Source organism: Mustela nivalis, assembly GCF_964662115.1.
Source record: "Mustela nivalis genome assembly, chromosome: 5".
Lineage (NCBI taxonomy): Eukaryota > Metazoa > Chordata > Mammalia > Carnivora > Mustelidae > Mustela > Mustela nivalis.
Window position 1 is genome coordinate 48,585,127 of NC_139024.1, and position 15,191 is coordinate 48,600,317.

Sequence of the window (15,191 nt, forward strand, 5' to 3'; positions counted from 1 at the left end):
ATGAGAGAGACTGTACATGTATTGGGGCGAGAGCTATATAGGAAATTTCTACACATTCCCCTCAATTTTGCTGTGAACCTAAACCAGATCTAAAAGGCTTAATTTTTAAATAGGTCAATTGAAATCTAAAAAAAGAAAAGAAAAGGGGTTGGGAGCAAAGTCTACTAGACTCAGTCCTGAAGACTCTAAGACTACATTTGTAATTACCAAGCAAGCCACATAGTGAGGGCATGTCCTATATAACTTATACCACAGAAGCCAGCACGATAGGGCTGCCTGGGTGGCTCACTTGTAAAGCGTCTGCCTTTGGCTCAGGTCATGATCCCAGGGTCCTGGGGTCAAGCCCCACATCAGGCTCCTTTCTCTTTGGGAAGCCTCTCTTTCCCTCTCCCACTCCCCCTGCTTGTGTTCCCTCCCTCACTGTGTCTCTGTGAAATAAGTAAATAAAATCTTTAAAAATAAATAAATAAAATTAAAGAAATAAAAAGCCAGTATGATACTCTCAACACTAAGCAATAGATATCATAAAGAATCAGAGAGAATTAAAAGAATCATCAAAGTACAGCCCTAAAACTCTGGACTATATCAGTACCATAAAGCAATTAGGAAATCTATTTTAGAATTCAAACCCTTTGGAATTTTCTTCTTGAAGTTCATTTACTAAATTCTACTCGTGTGTCTTCCCTTAATTCAATTTTTTATTAAGAATTATGCTGCCACACCAGCAGTACATTTGCTTAAAGAAAATAATTATACAATTTTTACATTTTAGTGTCATTTTATGCTACAAAGCTTTATTTACATAGTTCTTCAGAATATATTTCAGTTGTTCACCCACTATTCTAAATGTGAAATGGTATCAAATAGAGTAGATTTACAGGAAAGAATAAGAGAAAACAACTTAATATATACAGTATCATTAGTGGTTATTATTTTTATAGTTTTCTTTTGAAGTTAATGCACTGAATTTTTCTGCCATTGACATCTTAGGGTGAAGTCATCTTTAAAAGCAGATTTCCACAGAGAATCAAGAGTACAATAGTCCGTATATTTTATAGGTGATATCTGACAACTTATGAGTAGCTGCCAATCATTTTTTCTCCCATTTTTTTTCAAAAGTCTTGGATGAAGAGGAATCATGACTTTCAGCACTACTATAGCGGTCATATAAAGTCTGAAATGAAAAACACACACCTGTTTTGTAACTTCTAAAATTCAATGTATTATCAGATGAGTAAAGATAACTACATATATTCTAATATGTAGTGAATTTCTCTCTTATTCTTAAAATTAGAAAATTATTTTATAAATGACTGAAGATAATTAAGAACAGTAAACACCTAGCTTGACCTAAGAATCCACTATCATGAGATACAGCTCCATCGTTCTATGAAAGAAATGTAACATAGTCATTAATAAGCATATATATATACATCTTAAAGGCCTTACTCTCCCATATTTTTTCTTAAATAAATCCAGTCTTAGATAAATTGCTACACTTTAAAATACACTCATCAGATGTGTATCAGATGATATTTCAACTAATAAACAGTTGACCTTAAAAATATAGTTATAAATAAACAGAATTAGCTAATTTAAAATCTACATATTTTAAAAGATTTAAGACTAAGCCAACCTTTATAAAGATAACACACATCTCTACCCTGAAGGAACACATAACATAACCTTAGTAGTAAAGATAATTCATTTCAATTTTATTTATAAAAGGCCCTAAATAATACACGGGTAAGAAATGTAAAACATGAAGATATGAAATAGAGTAAAATTATAAAACAAATTTTGTCCAACTTGAATTGGTAAAGACACTGATTTAACCACAAGCACATAAGAAAATTTTAAGAAAAAATTTACCTTAATGCCATGAATGCAAATATAATAGTGAATGCATAATAAATTCCTCCAGAATGTATCAAAGTTTTTGATACTAAGAGGGTTTTTAATGTACCATAATTTTATAGTAACACTATAATGGAAATAAATAATTAGTAACTGCTTGGTAACTAAACCAGTTGGTCAATAAGCATATATAGGGTTCTAGGGGTGTGATGGCAACAAGATTAAAAAATGGTGGTATACGCCACGGTCTTTGCGTGGCCGTTGGGAGGGGACTGCCCAGTGGCCCCGTCGGGCCGTGTGTGTGCGTGTGCCCCGCGTCCCTCGGTGGGTGTGGGGGGGTAGGTGGGAACCCCCTGGGCGCCTGTGGGGTTGTATAAAAATTTAAAAAAAAAGAAAAAAAAATGGTGGTATAGATAGAAATAAACACTGGGAGGCTGAATGGAAGGTTTGAGACATTTGCTTTGAGAAATGTTCCTACTGCTGTATACAGCTTTAAGCCATTACATATAACAAACACAGAGATTCTCAAGATGCCTTCTGGAAAAAAAAAAAGACTAGAAGAAATTAATTCAAAAGCTGTGTTAAGAATGTTGTTGATTTAAATGACAAATTCCTTATGAAATTTATTCCAGTTGAGATCTGACAGCAATTTTAGGAATGTACCTAATACGACAAAATACTTTCAATTATGCTGTCTGCAGAATAAGAATGTGAATCAATCAGGTCTACATTTGTCAAAAAGCACACATTAAGTATTTAAATGTAGAAATATGCTTCATAGTTGATGTAATGATTAGACCAACTTTTCTTTGGATTACCTAAGTGTCTTACTCACTAAACTATACAGAACATTTAAAAGTAATGTAGAAAGAGAATAGACATTCTTACTTTAGCAGCTTTCAAAATGGAGTTAGGAGAATTCAGACCAACGAGTTGGCCCAGAACATATTTCATTTCTTCAGTGGTGCCCTTAGCCATCTGGTTACCTGCCAAAACATATAATCAGTAACATGCCCATACCAATATAAAATATAAAATCATAAATGTCAGATACAAATACATTCTGATTAACAGCACAATTAACTGACTTCTAATCATAGCACTTACTTAGGATAAGTAAATATGAATGCCAGCAAGTAAAAACAAAGGAATTTCATTTATTTTAGTATTTTAGCATAAAAGGAACTTCCTTATGGAAGGAGGCAGGCTGGGATGAGAAGCCATTTCATATTCTGTTTTTTTGTTATAGCTAGACATCTCTTTGTATTAGTAGTTACTAATAAACTGATTTTCAAAGAAGTACCTGGGTGAGTTTGAATTTGAACATATGGATGTGTCAGAAGCTCAGGAATGGATATCCTCTGCTTAGGGTCCCTTATTAGACAACACTATAAAAATAAGAATTAAAACACAATCAAGTTTTCTTAATGTAATACTGATATAAAGTGTTATTCAAGATTGTATCATACTACAGAAGTTGCTTTCTAGATAGCCTTCTCAGAAGTAACAAGATTATTTCACAAGTCATTTTTGCAAAATCCCCAAGTATTTGCAAGTTTTAAAACACCTTCAAAGTGAGCTTATCATGACTTAAAAAGTAATTCATTCAGGAATTCCTTTCAATAGACCAGATGTATTTATCAAAGCCAGTTACATAATTCCAGTGAGTTCAACTATTTCTTCTAGGCAAATAATTTGAGTATATGAAATACTGTTCTTCTATATTCATATACTATTAATGTTACCTTTAACACATCTTGAAGATCTTTCTCTGGAATATCAGGAAATTCGATTTCATGATTAGGGTCGATTATGGCATGTAATTTAGAAATCTGATTAATTATATGCTGAAATGGTGTCTTCCCATAAGTCATATAGTACAAAATGCAACCTAAGGACCAAACATCACTTTTGGGGCTTATCTAGTTAGGAGGAAAAAAAAAAAAAAAAAAGAATACTAAGTTGCTATAATCTTAACATAAAATTATATGTAAGAATATTTTATACACACATGTACACATAAAATCCCTAACATTTAAAATCATAACTAAACCTCAATGAATGGACAAGTACTAGATTAGATTTACATGAAAAAATATCTTTTTCTAGTTTTATATAGTTGTTATATTTGGTTAGTATATATATCTAGTTGTTATATTTGGTTATTTTATTAAGAGATGAGCTTTCCTTTACATCTCTTAACAAACTCATAATTAAAATATTTCAAATGAAACATATTATTATGTTCTTGTCAGCTTGTGAAAATATTAAAGACTAAAGAACTGCAAGTCTTAAATTTACTTGTTTTCTCCAAAATTACTGGATTACAATAAATAATTTTTAATATTTTATTTATTAGAGAGAGATCAAAAAGGTGAGAGCAGGGGAAGGAGCAGAGGCAGAGAGAGAGAGAGAGAGAGAGAGAGAGAGAATCCCAAGGAGACTCTGTGCTAAGCACAAGGCAGGGCTTGATCTCACCACTGAGGGAGATCATGACTTGAGTCGAAATCAAAAGTCAGACGCTTACCTGATTAAGCCACCCACATGACCCAGGATTAGGATAAATTTTTATATAAATGCATAACATATAAGTATGCATAGATTTTTTTTTTTGTTTTTAGATTTTTTTTTTTTTTTTTTAAAGGTTAAGTTGAGCTATCCTAAACCCAAGAATACATGTAGAGCCAGGCTGGGCTAGATTTGATTCCTGGCCTTATTACTGGCTAGTAATTCTATGTAGATCCATTTCCTCAGCTCTAAAATAGAAATAATAAAAGTATATTGTCATGGGCATTAAATGAATGATATAACCATGAGATACACATAACCATAGAGAGTAATTTCTGAGTATAGTAAGTAATCAAGGAATGTTATTTCCTATTAAGTGTTCTTTGCATTAAATACTCTCATTAGAAATAATGCAATATTAAAACAATCATCATTTTGACTTTAAAAAGAACAAGAATAAGATAAAACATAGAAGTGGGCATGATAAGTGAGAAGGGTTTAAATTCCTTTTAAAAGGTAGATACTCAAACATACATTAAAACAAAACAAATATGCTGTCAAAAAAAATTCATCTAAACCAAATGAGGAAAGAAGAAAAAAAAAATGGACACATAACCAAATGCAGAAAAAGGGGGGGGGCAGAATAGGAATATTAATATTAGAAAAAGAGAATAGGAACATAGCAGTATACTTCTAAAAGCAGAAAAGCCATTTTAAAATGCCAAATTTAAAATTTAAAATGACCAACGAAGAGGAGAGGATAGTCACAAACATCTATCTATGCATTGAAACTACATTTAATAGAACTATATTAAGTAAAAACTGTATTAAATTCTCTTGGGGGGAGTGGTAGAGAAATTTTCACATGCCTTTCAGAAAATGGCAGATAAAATAGATTCCACTATCTGAACACAAAGAAAACTAAAAATGAATTAATAATAATTAAAAACCCTCCTCCAACTTAACCATCTGGAAATTAAATCTATTTCTAAATAAATCATGGACTTAAAAGGATTTCAAATTATGGAAAAATGGCAGTGGCTGTGGCAATAGTTGTTCTTATTTATTTCTTTAATTGATGTATGGTTGACAGACGTTACATTAGTTTCAGGTGTACAACATAGTGGTTTGACAACTCAACATACTATGCTATGCTCACCTTAAGTGTGGCTGCCACCTGTCAACACACAACTGTTAAAATACCACTGACTCTATTCTCTGTTGTGCCTTTCATCCCCTGACTTACTCATTCTGTAAATGGAGTCCAGTACCTCCCACTCCTCTTCACCCATTTTGCACAATCTCTTAGCCTCCTCCCCTCTGGCAACCATCACTGTTCTCTATATATGAGTCTGTTCTTTTAGTTTATTTATTTTACTTTTTAGATCACAGCATCACTTTTCAATCTGTCCAAATCCCAAAATAGAGAAGTCTGTTAGCAAAACCATATACATACAGAAAATATTTACAACAAAACGAAGTGAAAAACTACTCATGAACCCCAGAATATGAATGGAGACAAACTACCAACAGCCACAAAAACTGAATAGTAGAGGTAGCTGAAACAGAAAGCAGAGGGAAATAGTGAATGTGCCTGATAGATCTCAGAACAGAAACTCCAAGCAGCCAACATATATTCAGTAGAAAGTAATTTGAGAACAGCTGAGCTCTTTACCAGGAGGGATTACCTCATATGTTGAGATAAAAAAATTTGTCTTCTATTCAGAATCACTAAGGCCATTGGATAGCAGGTGTTTCAAATGACCGGAGATTTACTCATAATATTAAAGCACTGAGTTGACAACTGAAAAATCTTAACTCTACATGCAATTCAAAATAAATCTTACTTAAAAAAAATCTTATTCCATAGTATTTTAAAACTAAAATCGCACATTTTATAAGTTAATGAAAATAACAAATACTACAAAAGATGTCTAGGTAGAATTTAAAGTAAAACTCCAAGTAAAAATTAGTTTTAATTAAAAAGATTACAAAAATTAAATTAGCAATTATTTAAGTCCAGAAACTAGAGGGGCACCTGGTGGCCCAGTAGGTTAAGAGTCTGCCTTTGGCTCAGGTCATGATCCCAGTGTTCTGGGATCTAGCCCCACAATGAGCCTGCTTCTCTTCTCCCTCTTTCTCTGCCTGCCGCTCCCCCTGCTTATGTGCGCACACTCGCGCTTGCTCTCTTGTGCTCTCTCGTGCTCTCTGTCAAATAAATAAATTCTTTAAAAAAAATCCCAGAAACTAGAAAAAAAAAGAAAGAAACCTGAAGGAAATAAAAATAATAAAAATAAAAGCAGAAACTAATTAGAGAACAAGTGAAAACAGAATAAAGACTTTGTTTTTTAAGATTAACAAAACCTTAGTAAGTCTAACCAAGAAGAAGAAAAAAGACAACAAATCTAAGTATTAAAAGGGGAAGCTAAAAAGATATAAAAAAATTTTATGAGAGACTCTGACATAATATTATATCAGTTATTTGAGAAAATATTTATTTATTTAAAGATTTTATTTATTTTTTTTTTCACAGAGACACAGCGAGAGAGGGAACACAAGCAGGAGTGGGAGAGGGAGAAGCAGGCCTCCCACTGAGCAGGGAACCCCATGCGGGGCTTGATCCCAGAACCCTGGGGTCATGACCTAAGCCTAAGGTAGATGCTAATGACTGAGCCACCCAGGCGCCCCTGAGAAGATATTTAGAAGCCACAACTTTCTAGGACAGAAAATACAATTAGTAATTACATTCATTAAGCAATTATTTTGAACTAGATAATGTATTGATTTATATTCTTTCTTATTTAATCTTCAATTACTGTTTATTTTTATTTATTTTTTAAAATATTTATTTATTCTGAGAGAAAGAGAAAGCACGCATACATGTGTGCGAGCAGAAGGGGCAGAGGGAGAGGGAAAGAGAGATGCAAATGCAGAGCCTGACCGGGGTGTAGAGGGGGTGTGCGCTCAATCTCAGGACCCTGCTGATACCCTGACCTGAGCCAAAATCAAGAGTCCGACGCTTAACCAACTGAGCCACCTAGGTGCCCCTCAATTAGTTTTTAATGGTATTGTTTGTAAACTTAATTTATAGATGAAGAAAGTAGGCAAGTTAAGTCACAAAGATATTTGTTAATGAAGAGGTTGATCTATTGCTTGAATGCAGGTCCCTGCATTAAACGTGTGCTTGCACATACAGTGTGACATTGCTCCAGAGGAAGAAGGATTAGTTTGGAAGCCAGAGGCATCCTGGCAGACAAAAGAAGTCCAACAAGGGACACTAATGAGACTAACACAAAGCTCACTGAGGTGATGAAATAAGGTAAGTAGGAAAGTAGCCTGTGGCAAGCTGGGAAAAAAATTACAGATGAGATTTATACTTGGTAATGCAGAATTCACAAATAAATAAATAGTAAGAGATAAAAATGTAAGAACCAAAGAAGAAACCAAAGACTTCAAACATCAATTCAATACCTTTTAAGGTGTCCAAATCAGAGCTAATTTAATCTTAATTTCTACTTTTAATTTTAAAACCTCTAAATATCCTGGTAACATTTCTTATTGGAGCACACTGTTGAGACATCATAGAAGCACAATAGTAAAAGAACAGTCTCAAATCAATAAATAACAGTGAAATTAAATCCCATGAGAATTTGCTTAAGAAAGCAAGGTCTTCATATGGCCTAAAAAGTTTTAGAACTTAAGCAACTTTGAGTTAGCTGTTAAGTTTAATCAGAGTATAGCCCATTCCCTATTGATGTCCAATAAATGGGATGTAAACAACCTTCATGGTACCTTTGACTTGGATTTCCCATTCTCTCTTGAGGAAGACATATCTTTGATTGCTTCTGGTGGCATATAATTAACTGTACCAACCTGTATGCCAAATCAGAGAAAACACAAATCAATGAAAATACTTTATTTTGCCTTTGATTTTTTAAAACACAGATGCTAGACTCTTGGAAACGTGAATGATTACAAATATTGCAGTAAGTTTCTAAAAACTCAAGTAACTGACAAGAATATTAGGACATAAATTTCTTCACAACTCTAGCAAATTAGATTCATAATCAGAAAAGTTCTTCCTTTCAGAATGCTGAACTTTTTCTGTGATGATGAAGAGTAACTACCATAAAAACTATTGATGCTAAAATTATATTAAAAGTTCATAAACTTTGAAGGAATTAATATCACTCATTTCTGTGCTGGAATAGACCCAAAATGCTTTTCTTAAAAAAAAAAAGAAAAAAAATCAACCAACCAACTTATCAAAATTCTAGATATGTCTCCAAGTATTCCCCAGACCCATGTCTAGAGTGAGATGGGGCAGGTATATAAATCATGCAAGAGCTTCCACAGTCAGATTATGCCAACCTTATGAGGCATTTATTTTATTCTAAAACAAATGATTCTGTTTTCAAACAAAGAATACCTGTATTTAGAACCTTGCCAAAGAGGATATCTTCAAGCTGATTTACAACTAAATGTTCAGCCGTACATTTTTAAAAGATTTACTTATGTTAGCGAGAGTATGCTTGCATGCATGTAAGGACATGAGCAGGGGGAGGGGCAGGAGACCAAGAGCAGCAGATTCCCCATTGAGCAGGGAGCCTGACCTAGGGCTCCATCCCATGACCCTGAGATCACAATGTGAGCTGAAATCAAGAGTCGGACACTTAGCTAACTAAGCCACCCAGGAGCTCTAATGTTCAGCCACATTGACAATACAAAGAGAAGTCACTGTCAAATAGAATTTTTTCAAGGGCATACTGTCCATCTATTCCTCCTAAAAAAAGGTCTAGTTTTACTTCTAGGATTATGGCAGATCCACATCAAAAACCTGCATATGCGGAACACATCATATTGGCTCTAAGTAGGATTATATTTAGTTATTTTTTAGTGTCATCACCTTAGTTTTTATGGGGACAAATGTATTAAGTTTATGACTGCATATCCTATTAGAAAAATGCAGTTGGGTACAGTACTCATTATGGTGTTTCCACTATGAAGGCCCACTTGAGAAATTTTTTTCAGGGGAGCGTGAGTGGCTCAGTCAGTTAAGTGGCCATCTCTAGATTTCTGCTCGTGTCATGATCTCAGGGCCCTGGGATCGAGCTTCCCACTCATCGGGGAATTTGCTTAAGGATTTTTTCTCTCTTTCTCCCTCTGCCTCTCCCCTCACTTGCACTTGCTGCTTGCTCACTCTCTCTCTGAAATAAAAAAAATAAATCTTAAAAAAGTTACTAAAAAAAAAAAAAAAGGATTTTTTCAAATGCAAGTGATAGGAAAAGCTTTACTTCTCCAGAAGAATGAAATAATCTTACCTCAGAGACAATGAAAAATATGTAACTGAAATTTCCTCTTTGGTTGTTACCAGGTATTTCTGAGACGGTTTTAGGTGAACTCAAGATCATGACCAAGATGATCTCCAAGATAGGTATTACTGCTTCTCTACCTCAACTATAGGAAAATCATTCAAAATTGCTCAATTTACTTCTACCTAATATTGGCTTCCTATACTAAAGTGTATTAAATATGGTTTTGATTCTTTTTTTTTCTTTTTTTAAAGATTTTATTTATTTATTTGTCAGAGAGAGATCGGGAGAGAGAGTGAGCACAGGCAGACAGAATGGCAGGCAGAGGCAGAGGGAGAAACAGGCTCCCCACCAAGCAAGAAGCCCGATGTGGGACTCGATCCCAGGATGCTGGGATCATGACCTGAGCCGAAGGCAGCTGCTTAACCAACTGAGTCATCCAGGCGTCCCTGGTTTTGATTCTTAAAGTATTTATTCTTATACAAAGGTTTTAAGTCCTTTAAAGAATGAGAAGGGAAAAAATAAAATCCCTGTTAGCAAAATGCTTTACAGGTAAAAAGGATTTGAACTGTAGTGTGTGGTAACCAACCATTCACTTACCTGAGAGTCTTTAACAATACTTGTTGTATCTGGTTGCATTTGGTTTGCAATCCCAAAGTCAATTAACTTTAGCATTCCATCAACTATCAGAAAATTAGCAGGTTTCAGATCACTGTGAACGATGCCTTTAGAATAAAAATCCATTGTAATATTAAACAATGTAAAACACTGTAAGTACCAAAAATTTTCACAATCTACTGGCCAAGTTGATTCCTTTAGTCAATCAAATTAAATGTTCATTTTTAAAATTTTCTAAAAAGAAACAGCATCTGCTATGTGCCAGATACTCCTCTAAGTTTGCTGCTTAGATTGAATCACTTAATTTTCATACCAGCGCTGGGTAATTACTGTACTATTATTATCACCACTTTTTAAGAGAGGAAGCTAAGACAAAGAGCTTGAGTAATTTGTTCAAGATCATATAGCCTTAAGTGACAGGGCCAGACTTGACCCAGGCAGTCTGGCTTCAGAGTTAATAATCTTAAAACCACTGTGATTCACCAACTACTATATAACATTGTAAATTATACTGCCAGGTGTTAAGACCCTAATCCCTACAACCCTGACCTTAATCACTGATGAATTATCTTTTAATTTACAGGAGACATGAGGGGAAAAAAATTACAATTATCTAAGTTAAATGTTATTTTTTTAAAAAGGATACAGTAAAGGCAGAGAAGTCCTAAAAAGAACCTAGTCCAAGTAAAGTAAAAAAACAAACAAAAAAAAAAAAAAAAAAAAAAAACAACTTAGGGCTAACAATTGAAAAAGAATGAAACTAACTCCCACACAGGGTACACAATACAAAATGACCAAGAGAACGAGAGAAATAAACATCTCAGATTTTTGAGATGCCCAACCCCCAAAGTCTCAGATCTGCTATCATGAACTACTTGGAGACGCAGTTAATGGACTATGTTAATACTAAAAAAGATATGGGGGGTGGGGCCTGGGTGGCTCAGTGGGTTAAGGGGAGGGGATATATTGAGCAGAGGCTTCTGCCTTTGGCTCAGGTCATCATCTCAGGGTCCTGGCATCGAGCCCCACATCAGACTCTCTGCTCAGCAGGAAGCCTGCTTCCCCTTCTCTCTGCCTGCCTCTCTGCCTACTTGTGATCTCTCTCTGCGTCAAAAAAAATAAACAAAATCTTAAAAAAAAAAAAAGATATGGGTATATTTTGCATTATGGATACATTATGGCTATGGGGACTTGAGTTCATGCACTATATCCTTTGGTAAAAAATGCTTTAAAGAAATGGTTTTTTGGGGCACCTGGGTGGTTCAACGGGTTAAAGCCTCTGCCTTCAGCTCAGGTCATGATCTCAGGGTCCTGGGATCGAGCCCCGCATCAGGCTCTCTGCTTGGCGGGGAGCCTGCTTCCTCCACTCTCTCTGCTGCCTGTCTGCCTACTTGTGATCTCTGTCAAATAAATAAAATCTTAAAAAAAAAAAAAAAAAAGAGAAAAAGAAATGGTGTTTTGTCCCTTCATCTTTAAATGAGCTTCCAATTATTTATCTTGTCTAAAGGTGCCAATAACAAATACCTAAAAATTAATAGCATATTTCTCTAAGATGACAATATTAATGATTATTATAACTCTGCATAAGAAGAGATTTTAAAATACCATGTTGATGAATTGTGTAAACTGCCTCCAACATATTTTTCCAGTAACTTTTGCGTTCCCATGGATTGATGGATTTTTTCTTTTTAAGCCAACTATTTAGGTCTATATTTCCACACTCCATTACCATGTAAATGTACTGGTCCGTGATTTCACTGCCATTAAAAACAAATTAAAAATCCAAAACAATACATGGTTAGGTTATACTATTAAGATTCACTAATTCTAAAGAATTATACCAAAAATAATTTTCTTTTCAAATTAAGAAAATTCTTACTAATCATAAAGTCGGATGATCTTATCACTGTGTTGTTGTAGTTTATTTAAGTAAGCAATTTCATTCCGGTAACTCTCAATTGTTTGATTATCTGCTTCTTCTAAGTTCACATATTTTATGGCATGTATCTGTTTCTTTTCATTCAATACCTGGAATACCTATATAGTAGAACAAAAGAAAAAGTTTAGAATGCACTACATTTACATTATTGTAATACTTCTCTATTTACTAGAATTTTAGGTTAAGGAATACTGATATGAATAATCAAACATATCTGGGCTTATTTTGAGTATTGAAGGGAAAAAAATCTTAGAAGAGTTAAAAGACCATTCTCAGCTACCTATGACAAAGGGCATTCTAAGATTTTATTTATTTATTTGATAGACAGAGATCACAAGTAGGCAGAGAGGCAGGCAGAGAGACAGGAGGAAGCAGGCTCCCCGCTAAGCAGAGAGCTGGATGCAGGGATCGATCCCAGGACTCTGGGATCATGACCTGAGCGAAAGGCAGAGACTTTAACCCACTGATCCACCCAGGCACCCCAACAATGGGCATTCTATAATGCAAAGGGGTAAACCTAAAAAGGTTTTATATTAACATATAAAAAAGATAATTGCAATTTCATATACATTTGTAACTCTATCAGATGCCTTAACCAGGAAAATAACCTAAAGAAGAAGACATTCAAAAATGTTAAGAACATCTAAGGGCTGTCATAAAGAGTCAATTCATTTCACAGATGGTGTTTTTTCCATTGTGCCTGGAACTGACATTTCATTCATGTGGTAGAGAGTATTTTAAAATCTGTAGTAATTGTAATCTATCTGTATATTCAGTTGTGAAAAGTGGATTAGGTCCAATTTTCAAAGTCAAGTTGATAGGAACAAGATGTTCCTATAAGCCCACTGTCAGGATCTCTGAGGTCCAGATCGAACTGCTCTGGCTATAATGATATTAACTTTTAACCAATGTTGTTGGGGCAGGTAATACATTTTGAAAAATAGAAAACCCTGTTAATGTGTCTAACTTTCAACAAATATGCAATAGGGTTGAGGCTTCTGAAATGCATGAATATAAATACAAATGCCAGGGCCAGCAAGAAAAATTACATTCATTTATCCCTTTGGACACAATGAAATAAAATATCATTTACTCAAAAGCCATTTAACCTTGACTACTCAGCAGGTTGGGGAAAGGAATATGAAAGGAAGTGTTACGAGAATCATGCATTGTAACTGCACTAACAAGCTTAGTTACTTTAAAGTTTTAAATACTAAACTCTAACAAAGTATTACCAGTTTTACTTGCACACATAGCAAATTAGACAGGGACAGGCATTAAAACAGTGATAGGGAAAGAGACAGCAGAAAATAACAAGGGAAGAGATAAAAGGAATTTTAAAATATATAAAGGCACTTTGTAAAAGGTAAACAGCCTTACTAACCTCAGAGAATTGAAAGTATTTACTACACTAATACAATTAAAATGTTATTACTAGTATCTACCACACAGGTTTGGAAGGATGACCGAGATGATATATTTGGAGTGCAGCAAAGTTACCTACTATCTTTACGGCCTATTAGGACAGAATAAAGTGTACATTTTAGAACCTATTAAAGTTGTCGGGTTTAACAGAAAGAGGATTTGCAGGATATTAAAACAACATAATAAGATCTCCAAGTTTTAGAGGAAATGAAAACTTTTAAATCAACTTTTTCATGTATGTGCTTTCAGCCCCCTTTTGCCCCTGCTCTGGCAAAACTCTTACAATAACTAATGATTAGGTAGACCTTATTTCCATTTCATAGAGATAGTACCAGTTATCATTTTCAGTTTCATGGAAAGTTAAAGAAATAGAAATAGTTAAAGAAATGGCCAGTGTCATGACCATCCCTAATTGCCCCATGACCTTTCTAAATGCTCTTCATACAGTATATGTTGGTCACTGTCTGAACTCTAGAATAGAACATACACTGTTTCATAAAGCGTGTTGCTCTCTTTCTCTGAGGCATGGTGATTTTTTCAACTCCACTATAACAATTAAAGGTAATCATATTAAAAAAAAATATGGGTCAGTCAAGCCTTCATCACCTGGCTCTTAATTTAAGCTAGCATTGTCATTATGCTCCAAGGAAAAAAATGTTTAAAACATCAGCAAGATCATTTTATATCCTCTGAAAACATGCCACTAATATCACACCTTGACACTCTTCAAATATAACTAAAGAATAATAAATATTAACCAAAGAATTCCTATTAAAGCAACTAAATCAGATAATTCTAACATTGATAAAAGTCAACTGTATTGTCCCTTTGTTCTCATGCCTGAAATTTGAGGCAATGGAAAGAAGAAAATGTGTACAAAAAAGAAACTAATATTATTGAACAATTGTTACACATCGTAATATACCTACCTTATTTATAATAAGCTAACACGGCAGTCTTAAAACAGATCTAGTTATTGTTGGCTGGCTTAGAAAATACATAAAACTTAAACCCAATGGGTTATGCTTCATAGATCATCCTTAACAATTTAAAACAGCAGGAGTTGAGTAAGGACATTCATCCACAAATTACTTTAATCTGTTACATTCTAGGCACTATTTCAGGTTACAGAGCAACCATTGTTGAGGAAATCAGACAAACAACCCTACCTTGATGCAACTCACATTGAAATGCAGGAAGACACAAACAACAAACCAAATAAGGAAATTACAGAGCACACTAGAGGATGAGCTACAGAGCAAAATAAAGAAGGAAATGGAGCTCACCAGCAATTGGAAGGTGGGAGGTGTGGTCAAGGAAGGCCTAATTGAGAAGACATTTGAGCAAAGAGATGAGGATGTCTAGAGGAAAACTGACTCTTATGAGAAAATACACCAGGAGAATCAGGCTCAGACTCATGAAGAGAAAACCGTTCTGGGCTTCGTTTTCTGAATTAACAAGTTGCAGAAAATCGTCTATAAAAGGTCTAAGATAAAAAATCAATCTTAAAAGAAAAAAAAAAAAAAGAAAAT

General features: G+C 34.3%; 1 protein-coding gene across 10 annotated transcripts in view; it reads right to left on the minus strand.

Moving 5' to 3' along the window:
* Positions 1-680: 680 nt before the first annotated feature.
* The window catches only part of TTK (TTK protein kinase), a 54,947-nt gene continuing 40,436 nt past the window's right edge, over positions 681-15,191 (minus strand). For all 10 annotated transcript variants that reach the window (XM_082730261.1, XM_082730258.1, XM_082730262.1 and 7 more), the window contains exons 15-22: positions 12,175-12,332; positions 11,901-12,052; positions 10,278-10,402; positions 8,158-8,238; positions 3,603-3,779; positions 3,161-3,245; positions 2,746-2,843; positions 681-1,174 (exon numbers count right to left, since the gene is read on the minus strand). In XM_082730261.1, coding sequence (XP_082586387.1) covers positions 1,091-1,174; positions 2,746-2,843; positions 3,161-3,245; positions 3,603-3,779; positions 8,158-8,238; positions 10,278-10,402; positions 11,901-12,052; positions 12,175-12,332 — 960 coding nt within the window. In that variant the 3' untranslated portion in view covers positions 681-1,090. The remainder of the gene's footprint in view (positions 1,175-2,745; positions 2,844-3,160; positions 3,246-3,602; positions 3,780-8,157; positions 8,239-10,277; positions 10,403-11,900; positions 12,053-12,174; positions 12,333-15,191) is intronic.